At 30.4% G+C, this 24850-nt stretch overlaps 5 protein-coding genes across 5 annotated transcripts; 4 read left to right on the top strand and 1 right to left on the bottom strand.

Moving 5' to 3' along the window:
- Positions 1-204: 204 nt before the first annotated feature.
- Positions 205-3795, bottom strand: OCT59_002531 (uncharacterized protein; the record flags this gene model as incomplete). Its single annotated transcript, XM_025322714.2, has 3 exons — positions 205-1801; positions 1873-1958; positions 2039-3795. The coding sequence occupies 3 exons, from the start codon at positions 3793-3795 to the stop codon at positions 339-341; spliced, it is 3306 nt and encodes a 1101-aa protein (XP_025165623.2). The 3' UTR covers positions 205-338.
- Positions 3796-5024: 1229 nt separating this feature from the next.
- Positions 5025-6986, top strand: OCT59_002530 (uncharacterized protein; the record flags this gene model as incomplete). The annotated part of the gene is made up of 1 exon (XM_025322715.2): positions 5025-6986. One exon carries the CDS (start codon positions 5025-5027, stop codon positions 6984-6986), a length of 1962 nt encoding a protein of 653 aa, XP_025165625.1.
- Positions 6987-18780: 11794 nt separating this feature from the next.
- On the top strand, positions 18781-21723 carry OCT59_002529 (uncharacterized protein; the record flags this gene model as incomplete). Its single annotated transcript, XM_066144579.1, has 4 exons — positions 18781-19150; positions 19229-19444; positions 19524-20400; positions 20478-21723. 4 exons carry the CDS (start codon positions 18781-18783, stop codon positions 21721-21723), a joined length of 2709 nt encoding a protein of 902 aa, XP_065995732.1.
- A 475-nt stretch (positions 21724-22198) lies between these two features.
- On the top strand, positions 22199-22496 carry OCT59_002528 (uncharacterized protein; the record flags this gene model as incomplete). Its single annotated transcript, XM_066144578.1, has 2 exons — positions 22199-22245; positions 22340-22496. The coding sequence occupies 2 exons, from the start codon at positions 22199-22201 to the stop codon at positions 22494-22496; spliced, it is 204 nt and encodes a 67-aa protein (XP_065995731.1).
- Positions 22497-22653: 157 nt separating this feature from the next.
- Positions 22654-24052, top strand: OCT59_002527 (uncharacterized protein; the record flags this gene model as incomplete). The annotated part of the gene is made up of 6 exons (XM_025330940.2): positions 22654-22872; positions 22978-23106; positions 23176-23424; positions 23499-23528; positions 23605-23865; positions 23945-24052. 6 exons carry the CDS (start codon positions 22654-22656, stop codon positions 24050-24052), a joined length of 996 nt encoding a protein of 331 aa, XP_025165627.1.
- Positions 24053-24850: the final 798 nt, after the last annotated feature.

The following is a 24850-nucleotide window of genomic DNA, read 5'->3' as shown; positions in this document are numbered from 1 at the left end:
AAAGGTGATTTTTAGGGGTAAAAAATTTATTTTAGGATTGCGTAAAATTCCTAAGAATTAGGAAATTTTTTTAGGAAAAATATATGATTATAATATTATACATAAATCAACCATGAATCAATTAGAAGCGCTTTTTCTCACATGATATTGAAAAGTTAAGTTGAACCATCTTGTTGAATTTTAAAACTTTCACGCCAGATTATTGGCAAAATTAAAATTTTAAATTCCTTTATTTATCATATGATTAAGTTTTACAATAAAAAAATAAACTAAATATAAATAATAATTGAATATAAAATTAAATATCGTAACATGTAACTTTCATTATAGTTTCTTTTTTATTGGTCATTGTTGTAATAATTATTACTAGAACTTAAATCTTTTTTAGTAATTGTCACTGTAGTGATTATATTTTCATTTTCGTCAATTTTTATTTCTGTTATAATTATTGTTTCATTTTCATCCTTATCTATTTCAATATAACTGAAAATTTTTGTTTGATTTTTCATCGGTATTCCTGAAAAATGAACTATTTTAAGAATTTCTTTACCTTTATTATTAATTTCTTTTTCAGTTTTATCATCAATATTTTTATCAATTTCAACATCAATTTTATCAACATCTTCATCAATTTTATCAACATCAACATCAATTTTATCATCAATATCGATCACAATTTCAATTTCAGAATTACAATCAAATATATTACTAGAAACAAAATTTGCAACATATATTTCTTCACCATTTGAATCTATTGTGATGGTTTTCACTGTAATTTCCGGTTTTCCATCTTTACCAGTTGTTATTTCTGTTTTAATTGTTGTTATATTCCCATCCTTATCTGTACAACTACAATAAAGAATTCTTTTTTGGTTTTCCGTTGTTTTTAAATCACCTTGTAGAATAGTTGTTGATTCATTATTATTAGAAACTTCTTTTATTTCATCTATCTTTGAGACATTTTTAGTGAGTTTGGAGACTTTTTTAGTGGTTGTCACTGCGGTCGTTGTTTTTCCATCTTCACTAATTTTTATTTTAGAAGTTATTTTTACATCTCCATAATCATCTGTTTCACTACTAATGAAAGTTATTGTTTTCTCTTTTATCGTTCCTGAATCTCCAGTTTCATCTATTTCTTTCATTTTATCTTTTTTATCCATTTTATCATCTTGTAAATCAGTAATTAAAATTTCTTCTGGTTCAGAAATAAATGTTGCATTGTACATTGTTTTACTATTTGAATCTAAGTTGGTTCTCACTGTAGTTACTGTTTTTCCATCTTCACCAGTTGTTATTTCTGTCATAGTTGTTGTCATATTTCCATACTTATCTATTTCGCAACTACTAAAAATTTTTGTTGGTTTTCTCGGTGGTGGTTGAACATCACTGTCATCATCATCACTGTCATCATCATTATCATTACGTCCCTTTGAACTTTTCATAAAAGTTTGAATCTTAACAAGATCGTTATCAAAAGATTTTTTGACCTTTCTAACTTTTGAGAGTTCTTTAATTTTTGGTATTAATAATATTTTTGATTTACTAATTTCTTCTAAATTTTCGATATTTTTTGTGTTATTATATAATTTCTCCAATAATGCATAATTATCTTGATTAAAAAAATAATTATATTGATTTTTATAATTTTTTAAATCCGTTACTGCTTTTATCGCTTCTGATACCCTACTTTCGAATTGTTCAAGTATTTTTTTATTTTCCGCTGACTGACATGATTTAACAATTTCTTCTGATAATTCTATTACTTGCTCTAACAGTGGAGAAAAATCAGAAAATGGTTTTCCTAAAAAAAAAAAATCAAATCAAATTAAATTTTTAAAGTTACATCACATTAATGCCAGGCATAAATCTTACCCTTGGTATTAATGGTATTGTTATTGTTACGGAAAATTTTTGGTAATTTGAAAGGATTATTATTAGAATTTGGACGAGAGTGATCGCTAAACAATAAAAAAAAACAATTAAGTCATCATTAATCCTTATAAAGAGAAATATTAAAGAATATAAGGAAATAAAATACCTCTCAAATGGAACGAAGAATGAACATTTAAAATTTTCATTATTATCCAATAATTTTCTAATAACATCATCCGATAATTTTTTAATAACTTTTTTGTTAGATGAAGGTTTGTCATTAAAAAACTTTACTTTAATTTGTGTAGAACGTTGTTTGAAGAGAATTTTTCTATGTTCATCTTTTATTGAATATAAACTAATAAATTTTGGAATATTCTTAAAATTTTTAAATTCATCAATATTGTCAAGATTAATGGTATTATTTAAATTGTTCACATATTTCTCAAAGATTGTAGAAGAATTAGTTATCTCAAGCAAATGAAGACTAAACTTGGGTAATTTCACACATTGTTCATCTTTTGGAGAATAAGCGAACGTATATAATTTCTCACGATCGTCGGAAAAATAATGACTAACCACTAAATTTGATTTATTTGTGTAGGGAATTCCTATATAATAAGCTTTTTCGATTGGTGATTTTAATTTAAATATTACATTATTAGATGGATTAGATTGATAATAATCAATCTTTGATACTTTAAATTGAGTGTAATCATTTAATTTCGTGTCATAATCTGGAAAAATGGATTTAAAATTTGTATCATAACCGACAACCATCCATCCAATTACGAGTTTACTGTCTTTAGATTTTTCTTTAAAATGATGAATTACAAGTTTCGGTTCTTTACCGAACGAAGTAAGAATTTGACAATGATAGTAATCTTTTGTACCAATGACTGTTGCAAAGATTGAACAGTCGGCATGTTTGTTTGAAATAATTTCTGAAATTTTTTGTGGTAATTCAATAATTTTTATTTTATCATCTTTAACATTCTCAATATCAAATAATTTAGTTTTTACTTTGGAATAAAGGATCCTTTTTCCAAAAAATGAATATAATTCTTTACGTAAATCATCATCTACAAGTTCAAAAATACTGATCGGTTTTAGAAATTCTATGATATTCCAATTTCTATAATCATTTAAATCCTTTTCATCTTTAGTTTGATTCGCATTGTTATAATCTATTTTAAAACGTTCGCCCAAAATAATCTCAGTGGGAATAAATTGACCAAATTCTTCAGTAATTTGCACAAATTTTTTAGGATCTTTAAATTTTAAGGCATTGTTCACTTTTTTAATAAAATCAGCTGTCGCTTTTAAATTACCAATTCTAATAGATGCTTTTTTATATACTCGATATTTATTTAAAGTATCTTCAATATCACTTTCGTAATTTTCATATTTTTTTCCTATTTTTGCAAAATATTTTACATTCATATCGGAAAAAAAAAACAGATTTTTCTTTATCATCCAATCTTCTAATGAATTAAATTTCGCCATTTCATCTTTTTTAATGTCAATTTCAGCCAGTTGACATGCTTCCATTTTAAAAGCTCTTTGATTCGCTCTTTTAATCCCGTTAGAAGTCATTGTACATCCAAAATCTAATTTATGTCGTTCATTCAAGAACTTCCAATATGGTCTTGAGGTTTCTATTAAACTTAAGGTAAATGAAGTTTCGTTATCGTTCGAAGCCTCTTCGATAATGTTATTCAAAGTTATTTCTTTCTCATTTTCACGCGATATTGCGGTCAACTCAAATTTATCTTTATTATAGAAATTTTTTGAAAATAATAATGTATCATTCATTTTAATAGTGCCATCTTTTTTAAGCTTTTCACGAATGTCTGACAATTTATCCTCAAGTTCTAATTGGATGGTTTTAGATACGTTAATTCTTACTTTACTTGAAGCCATTTTTAAATTTAAAAGAAAAAGAATTGAAGATTTGGGGGTATTAATTTATTTTTATTATTTATAAATAGTTACAAACTGGATTTATTCAAAAAAATTCATTCCCATCCAAAAGCTCTGAACTGTAAAATTAAATAATAAATAAATAACTTTTTTATGAGTGCTTAAATGAATGTTGTATTACAATCATTACGTACACGAATTTATACATTGATCACACCATAAACATTTTCCCATTAAAAATTCCCTTTTTTTCTCCTTTTTTTGTACTTGAGTTACCTCAGTATGTGTGTAAAATTTTTTGTGTATTCATTATTACTAATTAATAAAAAAATTTTTTCCGTATTTTTTTCTTTTTTTTGCAATCTTACATTCATATCTGAAAAAAAGAGATTTTTCTTTATCATCTAATCTTCTAATGAATTAATTTCCTTTTTTAACGTCAATTTCAATTAGTTGACATGCTTCCATTTTAAAAGCTCTTTGATTCGCTCTTTTAATCCCGTTAGAAATCATTGTGTATCCAAAATCTAATTTATGAAATTCATCAAGAACTTCCAATAAGGTCTTTGAGGTTTCTATTAAACTAACTTGAGGTAAATGAAGTTTCGTTATCATCCGAAGCCTTTTCGATAATGTTATTCAAAGTTATTACATTCTCATTTTCAGTTCACGCGATATTGCGGCTAACTCAATCTTATCTTTTCCAGGGAAATTTTTCGAAAATAATAATGTATCATTCATCATAATAGTGTCATCTTTTTTAGCCTTTTCACGAATGTTTGATAATTTATCCTCAAGTTTCAATTGGATGATTTTAGATACGTTAAAACTCTTACTTTACTTGAAGCCATTTTTAAATTTAAATGAAAAAAAAATTCGGAGATTCGGAGTATTAATTTATTTTAATTGTTTATATATTAGTTATTTACTGATCTAGTAGTATATAAAAATAGGTACAAACTGGATTTATTCAAAAAATTCATTACTGTACGTCCAAAAGTTCTAAATTGTAAAATAAATAATAATTATATAGCCATTATTTAAAAGGAGTTTTTTAATGATGTAGAATACAATGTAATGTGTTAAATATTGTTTCGTTAAAAATCCCTTTTTTTGTACTAGAGTTACCTTATTTTCGAGCACAATCTTTTTAGTTTATATGTGTGTAAAATTTTTTGTGTATTTCATTAATAAAAAAAAAACTTTCCGTTTTTTTTGACGACTGAAACATGAATATGTCTGATACAAAAAAATTCATAAAAGTTATAAGAAAGGAGCCGGTAGGAGATGATATACCGATACGTATTAAATTGAAAATCACGGATAAATTATCAGAAATCCGGGAACAACTTCAAATTGATAGTACTATTTTAATGGATGATACATTATTTTTTTCAGATAGAGATTCTAACAACATAATGCGTAAACGTGAAACCGAAGTTTATTTAGAAGATATTATTATAGACGATACTATATATTTGAAAACTTGTGATCCTAGTCCGGATTATTTTAAAGGCACATTAAGCCTTGAATATGGACGTACTTTAACCCCTATTAATTCTAAAATTGAAATTGCGGAAAAAAAAGCATTTACAATAGATGAAATAGAGCTTATCAGACCTGATGTGACTAGCAATAATGAAAAAGTCAATTTTAATTCAAAGAATAGCTGGGAGAAAAAAATAAATATGTTTCTTAAAGCTGAAGCTGGATTAATGAATTTTGAGCCATTAGAATTATCTTTTACGAACACACGAAACAAAAATGAAGAAATTGAAAGAAATTATTCTTATTCTTATACAAAAATTTCTAAAATGCATTTGCATTTAAAATTAGAAGGTTTAAAACCTACTAATTATTTTATTAGAGAAGTTGAAGAAGCCGTAAAATTATCGAATCGTAAGAAACTTGGAGAAATTAATACTCAATTCGGTCAATTCGTTCCTACTAAAGTTACTTTAGGCGGAATAGTTTATTATACGACCGAAGGAGAATCAAATAAGTCTTCTGAACAAAAGATTATCGGTGGTTCTTCAACAATTGCCACTTCTGGAATTCCTGCAGCGAACCTTAATATTGAAGTTGGGCTTAATAATGATAACTCAAAAAGTGAATTAAAGAACTTAGAGAGGAAAACTAGCAGCTTAATCGGAGGAGAAACAAATTTTAATAAGAAAAAATGGGTTATTTCATTATGCGATTACAAAACTTGGAGGTGTATAGAATTTCAAGATCCGATTAATATTTTTGAACTTTTAAATGATAATCTACGTAAAGATATATATAAAGTCCTTGGAAAAAAAATTCTTTATTATGATGTTATATCACGTGAGCAATACTTAGGATATGGAGAACGTGAAATTCTTAAATTACCGTTACAAGGAAAGATCTGCGAAACAATTAATAATAAAGATGCAGACTGTTGTGTCTTTGCGACCGTTGTTGATGAAGACGACAAGAAAAACGATTTCTTTAATTGTCAAATCTATTATCCGCCACAAGATGAAGAAGTACCACGGCTCATTATTCATTGTTACCAAAAACAAAAATATCAATCTAAACGTAAATTAAAAATTGGGTTTATGATTATTGGTTATGATGTAAATTTCAACTCCAGTGATAAACTTAATGATGAAATACGTGTTGAAGTTATCAATAATCCTAAATTAGATATGTCAAAAATTGAAGAATTAATGTATAGATATGATTTTAAAAATTTTGGTTTTAATGAAGAAAAATCGTTCTTGGGAATCCCAGTATTAAGTGAATTAGATAAATCTAATAAATCTATCATAATTGGGCATTATTTTTTAGAAAACGAAAGTAATGAGGTTGAAGCAAATATGTTTGCTTATTGTTTGATAAAGAAGGAATTCGTCAAATTACCCAAGTCTTGTTGTTTTCATGTACTCGTAATTTCAGGAAGTCCTAATTCTAATACTTATGGCAAATTTCCTTTTAATGAAAAAAGAACACTTACGGGAAAGAAAAAATACATAGTTGAAAAACTTACTGATCCAAAATATATTAATGTATATTCTGAAAAGGTAAATTGCGGTCCAGTTTTCTTGAAACAGAAAAAAGAAGAAATCAAATTAAAATATGCCGATTGTAGAAATAGAACCTGTTCCCTTTGTAAGAACAGAACTTCAAAAGGTAAAATCAAATGCGCGTATTTTTTTTTTAAATAAAAGGTAATTTTTATCGATTAATCTAGTTTTCATGTTTTTCATTTTTTATCTTCAATATTTAACTAGAATTATTCACCATGTGTGATTGCATGATGCTTTTTAATTTTTCATTATTTATTCAAAATTACAAATAAAAAAAAATATATTATTATGTGAATTTTATTAAAGAGAAATAAACTTTTTTTTTTTTTGTAAAAAAATAAACATCATGTCAATAAACTCCAATGATCTTTTTTTCTATTGTTATTTATTCCCCCCTTATTTTCTTGACCCGTTTCAGTATCAGTGGAAGAATCATTGGATTTAAAGACCAACAGCTTATTTATCTTTAGCTTTTGTCAGTATTCCAAAAGGTACACATAATATTTTCGAAAGATCAATTTCAACACATATTATTCCTTAAAAGGCGATATTCAAACAAATCGTTCAGTATAAATGACCAATTAAACAAATCTTGTTAGCACTAACCTTATCTAAAGCTGTAATCATATTCACATTAGAAAACAGTTGGTAAATCATATGATTTTACAGCTACTCTATAGATGTAATACACTACACAATCCTGATATTCATGTTTTAGTCCTAATTTTTCTATATTTAGTTTCAATCGAAAACTATTCTCCAATACATACATTGCTTTTCTACATGTATAAAAACAATCTAACATATGGTTTGGTTGGTTTGAATCTCTTGATAGCTTCCGATAATGACAAATTAAAACCTTTAGAACCAGAATATTCTTTTTGTGCACCTGTTGTGCCAGGTATATAATTTTTCTATTGTGAGTTAATAATTATTGTGATAAATCCTTACAATACCTTTATTAACGTGTGATTATAATTCGCTGAGACGTTAGTCTAGTATCTCCTGTCATAAGTGTCATCATAGCAGATGAGCATCACTCAATGTTGTAGTGTACATAGTGAAAACCACACTCTCCTGATTTTTTTACTAATATAGAAAGAGAAAGCATAATGAAATAAAAATTAAAATATTACTCCTGCTATTATTCCCTTATCATGCAAAAGATAATTTACCATTTCATCTTTAAAAAGGACTCAATGGATACGCAAATGCAACCAATACAAAGTTTCGTAATATGATGACAATTTAATGCGTTACAATCGGAACAAATAACAATAACAATAACAGCAGGCGGAAGGCGAAAACTTATATGGCAGTAGTACCGATTAATAGGAAGTTTCATTTATAATTTCTATTATTAATAAATTGTAATAAATCGGTTATTTTATTTTATACATGCTAAGTATACTTAGTGAATATTCATATCAAATGTATTGTCAAATATTATAAATTCAGTAAAAATAATGTAATATATATGTATGGTGAGATCCCTCTATTCCCTCTGTCATCAATTTACAGAGTTGCCACATCAAACGGGCATTCTCATGGTCGAACAAACGAATAATCGAACGAACAAATTAAACAAACAAGCAAATAATCAACAACATAATTAACAATAACATAATTAACGAACAACATGCAACCACATATAATAACAATATACAACAACATTCTTAGTTCACAACATAAATAGCGTTAGTAGTATAAAATATCAAACGATATAAAATAAAATTTAACTTCTCTAAATTTTCATCAATTTTTATCCACTTTACCTTTAATTTCAAACTTCAATAGCTCTCGCTACAAATTATTACTTTTCAAAAGTGTATATTTAATTCATCTTAAAATTTTCATTTTATTCAATTAAAATTAATTAAGCAAACATTAATTAAAGTTTAGGGTGAACCTATTAACTCTAATTAATATTAAACTTTACTAACAAATAATTAAATGAAACTTATATTTTTATTGAGTTCTATGGATGAGAACTATGAAATTACTTTGAATTCTGCTCTCTATTTATACAAATTTTATGCTACTTTCTATTCTGTCTATATACTATCTTTTATGTTCTTTTTACATATTATCCTTTCTAATATGCTATCTATATTTTAAATACGCTATCTTTTAATATGCTATCTTTTTAATATGCTATTTTAATATGCTATCTTTAATATGCTTCTATATTATCTTTTTTAGTACACTATCTTTCAATATATTTCTATTTTTAATATGTTATATTCCATCTTTTATATTCCATCTTTTATGTTCCATCTTTTTAATATATGTTATATTATCTTTTATATTATCTTTTATACTATCTTTTTATATTATCTTTTATATTATTTTTTCATATTATTACAGTCAACTCTCTTTATAGTCACACATTTGGGACAGTCCATATTTGGTAATTATAAAGAGATGTGACTATATAAAAAATTTCTTATATTTGTATATCATAATTCCGGCTAAAAATTAACATAATTTTAGCCAAAATTATACTTAAAACTTTATTGTATTGTAACTTCGCCAATATTAATTGTAGAGAAATGATCTTACCGCCATTCGATTCGTCTTGATGAGATGGTTCTAATGGTATAAAATACGTCGAAATCCAATCACTGATTAATTTCTAAAATTAAAAAAATATTAATGGTTTTTGTGTAATAACTCTGTCAATATTGATTATAGAAAGACGATCTTACTACCATTCGATTCGTCTTGATGAGACGAATCTAATGGTATAAGATACATCGAAATCCAATCACTAGATCAATTTCCGAAATTAAAAAATATTAAATGGGTTTTAAGTAATAATTCCGTCAATATTGATCACAGAGAGATGAGCTTACCACCATTCGATTCGTCTCGATGAGGCGATTCCAACGAGCTATAAATCGTCTTTTTACAATTACTAGATACCGAGAAATCTAGCAAAATGTTAAATGGCACAGTAAACGTAAATCAAGAAATATTATAATGCTGATGTTTAACATTTTGTTGAATAACTCGTCAGCCAGTGATCGGAAAAGGATAAAACTCACTCCTCTACAGATGGCCCTGATCCCACTTTTTTTCACGATAATGGATCTTCTCGACTTGATTATATCTGGTCTTCACCTGGTTTTCCTGCTCCTGGTCTTTTTCGCAAGTGGTTACTTGCCCGAATCTTCTTGATCGACCTTTCACCGACCACAAAGTTCTTACAACTGTTTTTGACTTTAATTCTTGCCTGGCTATCTTGGCTAAATCTCGTCTTAAACAAAAAAAAGAAATGCGTACTATTTTTTCTTACGCTTCCACTTCAGTTGAACAATGGGATAATTTACCGTTGAAGTAGATGATTCTCTTGGAGTTTATTTAGATAGACAATATCGCCCTAATTTTGATTTCTCCTCCCTTTCTCTTGATCGTATGTGGCACGCATTGAAAGCTGCCATAATTAGTGCTGCAATTGAAACATTACCCTTTCAAAAAGTCTCTAATACACACCGACATTCGTACTTCTCCCCGAATTAACTAAACTTATTGCTATTAACAAGTTTTTAGATCGATTTTTATATCGCCTTACTACTCGTCGCTCTAATCGGCCCACTCAGATTGCGCAAATGACTGCTGCCTTGCCTTCCCATCTTGAGAACCTAGCTTCCTTACTTCCTGATTATTCAGTTCCTACCTATTCCACAACCCCTGCATCTGTATTTAAATCGTTTTTACGATCACAGAAGAATTTAGTTTCTGCCTTTTTGTCTACTAAATTCGCCCAACACCTTACGGACTCAGTGGAATACTATACTGCACTACGTGACGAACATTTTTCGACTTCACTCGGCTCATTTATAGATTCTGCCTTATCAGTAGAAAAACGTTCGATTGTTCTTGACCGTGTCCTGGTTGTCCTGGACTCAACTCCTACTTTATTTACGGATCCTTCGGATATTAAACAAGCTGCTATTTCTCATTTTCAATCAATTGTTTCTCCTCCGTTGGTCCACTACTCTTGCATCACTTCATTTCCCGCCCGCTGGCAACAAGCTTACACTCCTCTTACTAATGTGTCTGCTTCATTGTATGATCCTGTTTTGGCACTTATTTCCCTACAAGAATGGTCTGCTGTGATTTCCTCCATGCCAAATAACAAAGCTTCCGGCCCTTCAAAAATTTCTTATGAGATGATTAAACATCTGTCCGGTGCAGCCTTGGATTTCTCTCTTTTACTTGCCAATACCTGCCTTTCCCGCGGTGATATCCCTGCTGACTGGCGAGAAGCTGTGGTTTATCCTATTCCTAAACCTCACGAATTTGATGCTCAACTTAAGAACACTCGACCAATTACCCTTTTGGAAACAATTCAGAAATGTGTCATTAAGGTCGTCACGAATCGTCTTTCTAATATCCTTGCTGATGGTAAAATTCTTCAAGGAGGAAACTTTGCTGGTCTACCTGGTGGTTCTACTGATGTCCCTATCAAAATGCTTGATGCGATTATTCATCAACATAAACATGACTCTGCTGATGATCAGGAACTATGGATCGTTTCTCAAGATATCTCTAAAGCTTTTGATTCTATGGATTTAAATATGCTTAAATTAGCTTTAGATAGATTACATATTCCTGCACTTTTAGTGCGATTTATTTTAAATCTTTTTACACGACGAAATAATAAGATAATTACTTGTCATGGCGATACAGCTGCTTACAGAGTACGTGTTGGTATCGATCAAGGAGAAATCATTTCCCCTCTTCTTTGGGTTATTTATTTGGATCCTTTACTTACTGTTTTGAATCAACAAGCACGAGATCCTTTTATTTTAAAATCTTCAGCCCTTTTAAATTATTCTCCACTTGAATTTGAACAACATTCTTTACCGGTTTCACATTTAACGTTTATGGATGATTCTACACTCATTGCTTCTTCAAAATCTGGCATAGAAGACCGTCTTTCTATTACTGCTGAATTTTATACTTTAAATAATGTTCAAGCTAATTCAGCGAAATATGTTCTTCTTTCATCCTCTTCCCCTCCTCGAAGATTATTTTTGATCTTTCCCCTTCTCCTTTAGTTCCCATTCCTTCCCTTTCCCTTTCTTCTTTATCTGTTAAAACTTCATTTCGTTTTTTAGGAGTTTGGTTTTCTTTATCTGCCTCTTCTGCTTTTGTTCTCAGACAAGTGCGCTCCATGGTTAAAGATATGGCAGCTCTCCTGGAACCGAAGAAATTATTAGCACAGCATGTGGCCTATCTTTATAATGCTGTCCTTCTTCCGCGATTGGAATTTCGTCTTCAAACTACCCTTTTCTCTGAAAGTACTATTCAAACAATTGTCAAGCCTATGTTTTCGGTACATCGAAGAAAAGCTGGTCTAGCTGCGACTACCCCGTTACCTTTGTTATTCCTCAAACTTCCTTTTTCTATTCAAAATGCCTTTTATCGCTTTCTTTCTTCCCATATTGCATCTTGGCAAAAAATTTTCACTCATCCTGATTTCAAAAATTTTGCCCTTTATGCTATCTCCTATCTTCAAGGATATTTGGGTGCTGAAAGTTGCCCGACTACTATCGACTTAGAACCATGGTCACAAATCGTTTCTTTGCGAACGCACACTTTGTTTAATTCGTTATTGTTTTCTTCGCGTTTGAACATCACGTGGTCTCTTTCCTTCCGGCCTCCGAGGCATGATCTACAACCTGCTCTGCCACTCCGATCTATTCTACCTCATTCCATTTTTCAATCGAGTTGGAAAATTTGGAAAAACCTGAATATATTTGTGCTTGCTCAGTTGGTTTCTCCTTGTGGACGTTATCTTATGAATTGGCCTGACCTTCGTTATCTTGGCATCGTTGGTCGTAAAGGACGGATTCCTAATTGGTTTACTTTTATCAATAATAATTTTCTCTCTTCTTCTTCTTCTACTTTACTTTTATCTTCATATTTTATTAATTCTTCTTTTACTTTAGCTTCTCCTTGTTTATTAGATCATACTGTTAAAGATTATTCTTTTTATCCTCAATGGGCTATTAATCTTGACTCTGCTACTCAAACTTTATCTGTTGGTCGTGTGTGTATCACCTACAAGAAACAAAACTCGGCTATTATGTCGCATTGGCTTCCTGTATCTCCCTCGGCCGATGAACGATCCTATAACCCTTGTCCTGGTTGTGCTCTTAACATTCCTGCCTTATCCAAGAAATCTGCTATCAAACAACGCTGTAATAGCGAAAAGTGTTTTTTCAATGTCACCCTGTCGGAAACTGTGGGCTACCCTACTAGAAATGCCAAAGTTTTTGCGGCCTACCTTCCCATTACTCTTTCTACTTCATGGAGTTATGCCACGTCCTTGGCCCTTGTTCATTTGATGAACCCGCCCTCAACCGCTTCTTTCACCCTTTCTCCTTCTGTTAAGGACAGTTTAGAAGATGATGTTTTGCCGTCTTCTGTGCAATCTTTGTATACCGATGGCTCTTTCCGTCCTGCCAAAGATTCTTTATCCTCTTCCATGGCTTTTGCTTGGATTGCTCTCGATGATGATGGATTTATCCTTGAATCTTCATCCATGCATCTTCCCTCTTGTTTCCCTTCAGCTTTACGTTCTGAAATTTATGCTGTTTTATTAGGATTGACCGCCTCTCCCGTGACTCTTCAATTTCTATCTATACTGATTGTAGTCAGTTAATTTCACTATGGACACGTTTTGTTGATGTTCCTTTCTCACTGAAGTTGCTTCGAGAACCTAATCATCTTCTTTGGTTTTCTATTCGACAACTTATCATGGATCGTAACCTCCAAGTCGATTTGATTAAAGTCCCTGCTCATGGCGATGACATCTATAATGTACAAGCGGATTCTTTGGCAAAAGATGCTCATTCATCTATACAACCTTCTGTTTCGCCTTTGGCATTTTGTCATGCTCCATGCTTGTTAACTTTTAATTCTTTACCTGTTGACATGAATATTCGTCACTTTCTTCGCTCTATAGCAGACGCTCGTGCTCTTTTATCTTTCTGTTCATTGGCACGTTTTACTGCTCTTGGTTCTCCTTCACTTTTTGATTGGGCTGGTATATATTTTTGCCTTTCACAAATTAAAGGTTTTGCTTCGCATAAGAATGGTCGTCCGGAATTCTGGATCTTCCGTATCAAACTCCTTTTGGATATGTTGCCTACCTTAACTACTCTTCAACAACGCAAACCTTACTTATACTCTCCTGACTGGCTTTGTCCGCAGTGTAATTCTGCTCCAGAAGATTTGAATCATCTTTGGACTTGTCCTTATATTTTACCAGAATTAAATCCTTGTTTAACACACCGGTCTGAAGTCATTAAATTTAGAGATTCTTGTTTATCTTCCTTTCTATCCTTGAAATCTTTGGATATTTCTTTTCAAACTGAATTTTTTGCTTTGGAATGTTGGAACTATGAAGCTCCTTCTTTATCCTGTCTTTGGCTTACTCGAGGATTGTTGCCTGCACATTTAACGACATTTTTGAATCAACACTTCTCTCTCTCTGTTATATACAAGACTATTTCTCCCCTTCTTAATGACTTCCAAGTCGAATTATATGGTGAAATTTGGCTATGTCGGAATGTTCTTTTTCATGCTTGGGAAGAGTCGCAGGATATCTCGGCTGCTTCCAAATTACGTGGCCCTTCTATATCTACCACCTCTACTATTTCTCCTCATCATCATAACTCCTTTTTGGCGACAGTTTCTCAGGATTCCTGGATTTCTTGGATATCCTCTTCTATAATTCGGGGTGGATCATGGATCTCGCACCTGGATTTTCTGCGCCGCTTAACAGTTCAACCTCTTAGGATCTCTTTCTGGTAACGGACTGGATTTTTGGATGTTGGATAGTTGACTCACACTGGCCTTCGGGTAAAGTTGGGGTATGCGATTCTGTAATAGTTTAGTTTTTCTTTGCTTAAATTTATTTTAGTTTAGATTTCTTTACTTGTATGAGTCGTGAAGCTATTCTTTTTATTTTTTATTAGTTTATTTTCTTATTTTTGTAATATTGTTCGACCACATTTTCGATGTTTAAATATAAATAAAAGATAAAGTCTTAAGACTGTTTGCAAAGGAAAAGGATAAAACTAGGGTTGGTCACCCTATCTCGGTGGTTAGTCACTGAAACCCTCATTAAGCCTGAGTATGGTGAGGTCGCAGGTTCGATTCCCATGACCACGGAAATAAAAAGAATTTTACTGCGAACGCTACAACCAATAGCGTGAAGGTACAGGGATTAGTGTAGTTGGACTGCATCATGGTGAATTAGTGTGTACGGTTAGGCCGCACATTTCAACTAAGGGTCATGGTGTCCTTCTAACGTTTCCTATGAGGCCATTGGCATATGCGCAGTCCTGTCCTTGAGGTCACTACTATACCTTGGGGGGGACTTCCTGTCCGGGTGGTCACTCCACGATACCACTTGGGGTCAGTAATGGCTAGATGGTCGTCCTAGATGGTAAAACTGAGAGTGTAATGTCTTAGTGGTAGTTAGACCTTCTGTTAGGTTTTAAGCCAACCAAGGTGTTCGTGCACAGAACAGGTAGCATGGTTATGGGGTTCGATTCCCCACTTCTTGGGTCCTGGTTGGTGATCCCTGGTGGTTGATACCCACCATAAGGGGTGATCCTGGACAGAAGCCTGCTACTTCCTGTCTGAATGGTCATTACAAAGTATACCACTTGGGGTAAACAACTGTACTATCGGTGCTAGGTAATTGCGGGCTGTAGTGGCCTGTGAGTGAGACTTAGTACCTTAAATGGTGGTATGGAAGGGTACTAGATGGTTGATGTTACCTGTCAAAAGTCCTCCATGAAAGTAGATGCTCTCTAAAGGTCGTAAAATAAATTGAATATCAGTATCGTGCAATGGGTATAGGATGAGTAGGCGGCGTGTACCTAGCTTCAGATCAGCCTAAAATGGCCCGATGGGAGATGTCTTCTATAGTGGTGCTGTTACCTGAGGAATTAAGTACTCAGTATAATGGTTGCCCATTGAAGATGATAGGACACAGACCCGAGATTAGTCTCGTAAGAGGCAATGGATGGTCTGACCGTAAACACTAGCAAAGGAAAAGGATAAAACTACCACCATTCGATTCATCTCAGTGAGACGATTCTAACAAGCTATGATACATCTTTGTATGATTATTAGATGCCAAGTTATTTAATATATTCTTTATATAACTGTGATTATAAACGGTTTTTTTTAATATAAGATTTTTGAGGATAGGTGTGATAGTGACTATAGATAGATTGTGACTATATAGGATAAATTTTAATAATAAAGTGTTTTGAACATTCAACTGGTGTGACTATATAGTAGAATGTGACTATAACGGGAGTGACTATAGAGGGAGTTGACTGTATCCCTTTATTCTAAATATTGTTCAGTACATATTAATTTGTAAAGCAATTTTAATTGAATAGGCTGTTAATATTTTGTCAATTTATACCCAAATCATTTATCATAAAGTCTGCGAATATAATCTGATTGAATTCCTATTGGCTTGTTTTTATCTGTTCTATTATAACCATCATGAATTTTCCAAATTAAATGTAAAATATTTGCCGCAAGTTTTTTCTGTAAAAATCCACTAATATTAAGGAACTAACTTCTTCAAAGTTATTTATTATAATATGTGCAACATGAAGTTCACAAGGAATTTGAAATAAGTTAGCACCACTCAACTTATTAAATACAGAAATTGCACCTCCAGTTTTTCCACTTATATAGTTTGTATTATCAGGAATACATACACTACCTTCCTAAAAGTATCCGGCCAAGCTCAACTTGATTTTCTCAAGATTGAATATATAAAGTATTATTTTATTTTTAAAAAAACAATTCCATCAGTTCTAACGATTAAAATAAATGTATTTTTATTGTGTTATGATACTTGTACCAGATTTGGCAATAAAAAATAATAATGCCTTAATTTTGTCAACGCTGAACTTTGCTTTTTTTTTTGTTACTGTGCCATTCAACTACTATTAAAATGGGAAAAACTAGTGAATTGAATGAATGTGGGCAAATTACTGGCTTTTGGAAAGGACATGAAGCTATCAGTATTAAAATTTTTGTATCGAACAATCATGTCTGTAACAGTACTTTTTGGAAATTTTAGAATACGACTGGATTAATAGCTAAAAGAAGATGAGAAAGAATTCCATCCAAAACTTACATTAATTTAATTGAGAGCATGCCACGCCAAATTGAAGCATACATTAAAATAATGGATGGCCAACTAAATGTTAATTATTATTAATAAAATATGATCTTTATTGGTTAGCCAGATACTTTTGGGAGGGTAGTGTATAAAGCATTGTTGTGAATTTATTTTAAAATAGTCAAAAATATTATATATTGTTTGAGTAACTGATTTTCCTGTACAAATCAGTAAATCTTTTATTTCCAATACTTGAAAATCTGGCTTATTATTTTTTGAGTTTCAGAATATAATACATAGCACAAATATCTTATGCTCACCTCATGTTGACTCATCTAGCATTACTTCAAAAGTAAAAAATTCTGAAAGATTATTTTGATCAAAAATCTGATTAACATGAATTTTACTGATTTCTTTATTTCATCGAATAATAGATTTATATGAAATTGGCAATGATGAACTTTCTCTGGTTAAAAACCTAAGATTACTTGTACAGCTTGAGCAGTATTTCAAAATAACATTTTACCAATTTGTGATACTTATGTAGCTATATTGATAAAATGTGTTGCAGTATAATTGACATTTGTTTTTCATAGTAATTGCTTGTATACTTGCTTTAAGCTTTGAGAATTAGTTGATAAAGATTTTTGTGCTGTGTTTTTTTTAGAATTAGAATGCTCTAATCAGGTTATTTGCTTTTGGAGTTTTTGATTATTTAGAATTAATGAGCCTGAATCTTGACCAACTTTGTAAAGAGAAGAATTTACAAAGTTCAAAGCTTTATTTTGTAAAAAAGGTGAAAGTAAATTACCCTTATTTAGTCCTTTTAAATATCACATAATATTAAATAAATGTACTGCAGATTTTAATTGGTTGTCTGATAAATCTTTAATTTTCTTAGTTAATTTTAACGACATATATTAGTTGCCAGCTTTTTGTTATTAGTCTCCACCTTGTCATCATTAATATCCTTCTCATTGTCATTTAGTTGTGTGATATTTTGATAAATTAGCTGCAATTCATCATCATTCATCTGTATAAGCATTTGATTAATATTACTAATTGTCTTTTTTTGCTGTCGTATATTTATGGAAACTTGGTTTGCTTTACGTGATTGAATTTTTTTTTTGGCATTTTGTCTATTATAATAACATCATATTACAATTGACACATTTTAAAATGTTTCACCACACGATGAAAACATGGGTTTACCTTCAAATTTTTATGACAAATCTATAGATGGTTTAAGAACAAAGTTACGTTCAAATATTTCTCTTTATCATGTAAAACTTTAATTTGGTGCTTTATTAGTTTAAATTTTCTTTTAAGCAAATATATCAAATCAATTACTTTGAGATGGTTCTTAAGAACAGTTTTCAACCAAAAGAAAGTTGAAAAATGTACACAATATTCGCAAGAAACTTTTAGAGTCTTGAGTTTTATTTCATAATAAATTATTATAAAAAAGTTTAATAAATTTTATCTGATTATAGTAAAATAACGACGTCTCACCCTAATAAATCATTACATTTCTCATACTTAGTCAAATTCCCGTTTTTTAATAAATACTCATGATGAATACTCATGACATCGCATAGGTTTTTTACTGATCGTGATTATAAGCCTGATCAAGTATTATTACTCATGATGAATTTTAAGTATATATATATATCCTAACTTTCTCAAAACTTTCTCTCTAAAAAATATTTCTTCTCTAAAAATTCATTTTGTCATCTTTACAGAATTATTTACAAAATGGCGGCGTCACTAAATTGTTTACTCTTGGAAGATACTTCTTTTGATGATGCTTTTGTGATTAACGTTGCTAATGTTACCGAGTTTGGTCGTATTAAAGTCGAAATTGATAATTTAAAGATTTCAGACCTCAAGGTCCTTATTTTGGATAGGAAAAAAAATAAGTTAGGAATCGATGCTGACTCTATAAATCTTTGGAAGGTTGACGTCGCTGAAAGCGATGAATACAAGCTTAAAGAATTTAAAGATGAAAATAATAAAGTTGTTGGTGCCAAGTTTTTGAAACCTACCCACAAGTTTAATGAATATTTTAAAGATAAAGAACTTAACCAGGGGAACATTCACGTCATCGTACAACTGCTCGCCGCTGGTAAGTGTCTCCCAACTTGATACCTTTTTTTTCATATCAAATAATAATTTTGTTTTTGCTTCTTAAAATTTATCATAGAATCTTTAACTTTGATCATGAAAAAGATATTAAAAAACGTTGCTAGATCAAGTAACAAATCACCTGGTTTCTCTAGTAGTATACCTCTAAAGGAACGAAATATGGAATCAGCAATAATGTCAATCTCCAAAAATTTTGAACAATCTTTTTATACGACACAGTCTTTTGTAAAATCAACCCTTCAATTTCTTGTCTGTTGTGGAGCTCCTGGTATTGGTAGGTCATTTTTATATGTAAAGCTTTTATTGACATTTAATGTTTGTAATTCATCAAATTAATACTAATTGTAAACTAGGTAAAACTCGCTATGGATTTGAATTGTTTAACCATTTAAAAAACAATCCAAAAGATGTTTTAGTAGATCCACGCTCTCAACGGCCTGTTCCCGATCCTGATTTTTTATCAATTTACCTTGATTTTGGAAAAGAAGTAAGGCTGAATAGATATGACTTCAAGTTGACTGCTGATTCTGCAATTGCTTTACGTATTGCTTTTAAATTCTTTGTTTATGATCAATCGTATCAAATGGATTTTAATGATTTCCGTCAAAATATTTACCGCTATTTCAAAGTGGATAACACAGAATCTCTTAGGAAATTTGAGTCAACCGTAAACCTTCGCAATGTAATTAAGAGCATTCGTATGTCTCGTCATTTAAATGATAATCAAACTCTATTTATCTTTCTCCATATTGATGAAATTCAAGAAATGTTCAATTATGAAAAATGTTGGATCAGAGAGGATCAGTCTTCAAGTGAAAACATAAAGGGATTTACCAAGGAGTTATTATACACGTTGGCCCAATATATGAGGAATAATAGAAATTTTATCCAAACATTTCTATCTGGAACAGCATTACAGGATGTTGTCAAGTTGAAGGGACCAACAGGCTTTAGTTTCAACTCAGGCTTTAGTTTCAACTATATTAATTGTCCTCTTCTCTCAATGGGTGCTTGTATAGAAATTGTAAATGATTTCGCAGTTAAAGAGAATGAAACAAATTACTGGTGGACTCTTGATCGATCATTTATTAAAATTCTAGATGATGCCCGTGGTCTCCCACGTGCAATCGAATATATTCTTGATGAAATTTTGAAGGAAGACTTGTTTAAGAAACATACCTGGAATCCATCCGGTTTCTTCATCAAAATTGCGTCAAGGTTAGACATGAGGTATGTTAATAAAAATAATCGTCAATTATTAATCCTTTCAGTCGCTTGTATTAATCACATTTTTTTTTATTGCTCAGCTACAATATAACGACATTTGTTAAAAAACATAAAGATCTTGCCCTTGCTTTGCTTAAAAATTGTTTGAAAAGTGATTCTATCGAAAGGACAGATAAAGTGTTGAAAGATGATGTAAATTCACTAACTTATGGGGAACTAGAAAGAGATAAACACATAATCCTGGAAGATGAAGATGGAAAACTTTTAATTGCTATGCCAATATATTTCATTTATATATACAACATAACACTTAATCTTGCTGATGTTATTCTTTCAGGAGCAATCATTCCAAATCCACGTAGTATGGAATGGCAACATTGGGAAACCTTCGTTGCACATTTTGAGATGTTTAAAGTTAATCTTCTTGCATCAGGAAAGACGGCTGCGAAACTTAATGAAATTTATCCTGGTGCATTTGGAAACGAGAAAACTTTGTCACTAAAATTCAAACTTAGAAATCTAAAAGGTGTTGCGTACCTGGAGCACAAGTTTCCGATTACATATGAAGGTTTACGCTGCAAACATACCAAAGTACCTTACAGCTGGAAGGAAGACATTATATTTAAAAATGCTGCTTCAGCTAAATTTGGGGATTCATTTGTTAGATATGTAAGTGCAGATGATGATGATTGTGGGTATATTTTATGTTTACAATATAAGTGGATATGGGGAAAAGATTTTCAGATTCCGTTGAAATTAGCTGATATCATAGGTGAGCATAGAAAAAATTTAGCTACCTTAAAGAACTGTGATTCTGAAGAGATTAAGAAGGAACAGATTATTACTATAATATTCACGACAAAAGCGATTGATCCTGACTCGACCTACTCCTTCGGTTCTTCTATTCCTGATAATATTCTTGTTGTTTGCAGAGACAATTTTCATCAACACTTTGGTAGGCTGTTCGCCTCCCAATTTGATTTTGAATTATTGTCCGTCAACGCAAACTTCACATGTCCAAATATCATAACAGATATCTTTGGTACATCAATAAAAGATTCACCAGAGGATTTGATGCATAAACGACCATTTCGCTCACCTGAGGATTTCAAAGATAGAGTGACTTTCAATGATAGAGTAACTTTTGACAGTGATGAGGGAATTAAGGCGAAAATTTGCAGGCTCTCATATGCTCCATTTCAAAAACGTAAAGTTTCGCAAATTCAAGAGCTGCCTGCGTTTGAGCGCAGGGTTAGACCGAGACTCGAGAATGAAGAAAAAAGAAATTATTATAATCTGAGAAGGATTACTGAAAGCAACGTATAATCTATATATGAATAATATTATCCTTTTAATTTCCCAATAGCTTAGTTATTTTTTTCTTTTCTTTTTTCTTTTCCAATAATCTTATATTATGTAGCTAGGTTGCTTGCCAACAACAAATAAGAAACTTTGTGAATTTATCATAACTCTCATAACTTATATTCTCCTCTTTTTTTATTCTTTGCTTTATAAATTAATCAATTTAAATACTTTGTATTTTTTTGAATTAACAAACTAATCATGAGTACAACTGGGAATTATATTGCTTGTTTCTTATTTAAATGAATCAAGAAATTTGTCTTACCATGGATTTTTGAAACTATTATTTCTTAGCAATGTTTTATTCATTAAATATGATTCAATATTGATGAAAATTTTTGTAATATTTAACAAGCATTAGAAATTTTTTCATCGATTATCTGACAATTTGAAATTAGCACCTTAGTTATAACTTTAAGTTTTTCTTGATCTTGAAGAAATGCCTTTTGAACCAGACAGTATTAAAGATCTTAATTATATCAAAAGGTAATTATTATAAGATAGCTAAGTTTCACTGATGATTTAAATTCTAAAGTTTTATATACGGAGTATTGATTTTTATTTAATTTAATTTTAATAGAGCGTCGACGAGCAAATCTAAAGTTTATATCAAACCCGTTATTGATAATCTATGTGAATTATCTGAGTCATCTGATAATTCATCAGATAATTTTTCAACCATTTCTTTAACTGAAGAAGAAATAATTGAACCACCAATGGCTCTCTCCAAGATTTAATGAAACATTTTAAATATAAATTACAAGATCAATATTATACTGATAATAATATAACAATCATTTTTATTAATGAAAATACTATTGTAGAGTCGTTAATTGAATGGGCTAAATATTGTCAGCTGTACTTTACAGATGGATTAATTGATAATTCACCAGAATGCCATACACTCGGTATACTTTTATTTTGGACCATTTTACATTATGGACAATGGCCCCAATGGTTGATATCCAATATTTGATCGATGAAAAAATTGAACACGAAAAGATTTTGAAAGAATGTAATCCTATTTCCTATAAATTGGTTCGTCAATTAAAGAAAAAGAAGTCTAATTTTAATGATTTGTTACATTCTTGGGTGAATAACCGTGATATTAATGTAAGTATAATTAATTTATAACCTAATTTTATAATTTTTTTTAGAACATATGACGATTTATTAATAAAAATAATTTTTTAATTATTATTTAATATTTAATATTAGATTGATCATATCAAAACTTTAAATAATAATGAAGCTGCTTCTTATGTAGCTAAATACGAAGTCATTACAATTAGGAAAAATGCTCTTGATGATTTCAAACTAGGATTCAACAAATTTAATATCATCAACGTAAGTCTAATATTTAAATTAATATTTTTAGTTATGATTAATTACAATTAATTAAACTCCTCTTTTTAGAAATTAAAAAATTACAAATATCATAATATAGTTCGTGAATTATACTATAAAATTACATATGATATCGTAATTGATCAATTCGATTCTGAATACATTGAACAACAAGCACGATCACATGATAAACCACAATATCGACTATTGTATGAAGAATTTAAAGAATTATTAAGATCAATGGATGAAGAAGAGCTTAAAAATGTTATGAAGTTTGCAACTGGTGCTAGTATTATTCCAGCATTACCAAAAATCAAAGTATATTTTTTTAATGAAATATCTTGTTAAATTTATTTAATATAATAATTTACTTATTTACTTTATATTTTCAGATTTCGTGGGTCAAGCTTAATACAGATGAAGTAAAACTATGGCACCACATGCTTCTACATGTGGAATCTTTTAACCTTTTGTGAAAACTATGAAATATCGCCACAGGGGTTCAATACTTTTGAGGAGGACTTACGTAGTGGATTTATAAATCATGAAGGTTTCTCAGAACCAGTTTATTCAAGAAACTATAACAGTAATTTCATTTTACAGAATGAAATTAATAATGAATTGGAATTTTCAAGTTCACAGCTTAATAATACAGCAACTGGAACGCTTGTTCAACCAGCATCTAATATTAATTCTGGCAATTCAGTTGAGAATGCCATTCCCGTTGATGCATTAGAGTTAAGCACGGATTCTTATCAGGTGATAATTTAATTAATTTTATCATTAGATAATTATTATTTAAATTATTTAAATTAATATACAACATTTTAACCTTTAGAATGTTAATTCAAATATTCCGAATGTAAGACAAATGGTAACATTCCGTTGGGTTAATGTAACCAATCCACTAGAACGTAGAACTAGGAGGGAGTCTGCTGAGTTTTAAAGTAAAAGCAAGAACATAACCTTGCTAAACTCCTTTGTCCTAATTTTTGAGCATTATTCAGATTGTTTCTTTTGTTTCTTAATAATAATTAGGTTAATACATGTAGATATCATCAAATTACATGAAATAGTGCACAGAAATAAATTTCATATTTTTCTAACAAATTTTGTTAAAATTGGATAAACTTATAAATGTAAATATTTTTTATTTACTTTCCATTATTAATTGACAAGAATATGTACCACAACATAGATCACACCCTGATCCAACCCATAAAGATAATGCCGAAATTAATAAAAATTGAAATGAACATTATTAAACGATCTTATATTAAAAAATTATAATATCCCCCTCTCACATTACTTTGAGAAGCCATGGCTGTTCTACAAACAAATAAAAAGAACATCAGTAATAGTAATATTCAAAACCAAGATAAAAACTTCGTTAAACTCATCCCTACTTACAATTCCCAAAATTCCAAATCCAGGAGTCATTTCTAGAGAAAAAAATGAAAAGGAACATCAGTAACGTTCCCAATTAAAAAAAAATTCTCCCTTCCCATTCAACATACAATTTCAAAGTACCAGTATCCAAGAAGTTGAAGTTCACGTCCAAGAGGTATATCTAAAGAAAAAAAAAGAAAAGGGAACGTTAATAGCGTTCCCAATTCAAAAAAAAAATCAATTTCCATTCCCAATCCATAAGTCCCAGTCTGAAGTTTGACTTCTGCGAGGCGTATCTAAAGAAACATAGAAAAGGGCATTAGTAATATTCCCAATAAAAAATTAATTCCCACTC

The sequence above is a fragment of the Rhizophagus irregularis genome, chromosome 10, assembly GCF_026210795.1.
Source record: "Rhizophagus irregularis chromosome 10, complete sequence".
Lineage (NCBI taxonomy): Eukaryota > Fungi > Glomeromycota > Glomeromycetes > Glomerales > Glomeraceae > Rhizophagus > Rhizophagus irregularis.
Note: the sequence above shows the minus strand (reverse complement) of the source record. Positions and strands in the feature narration are given on the sequence as shown.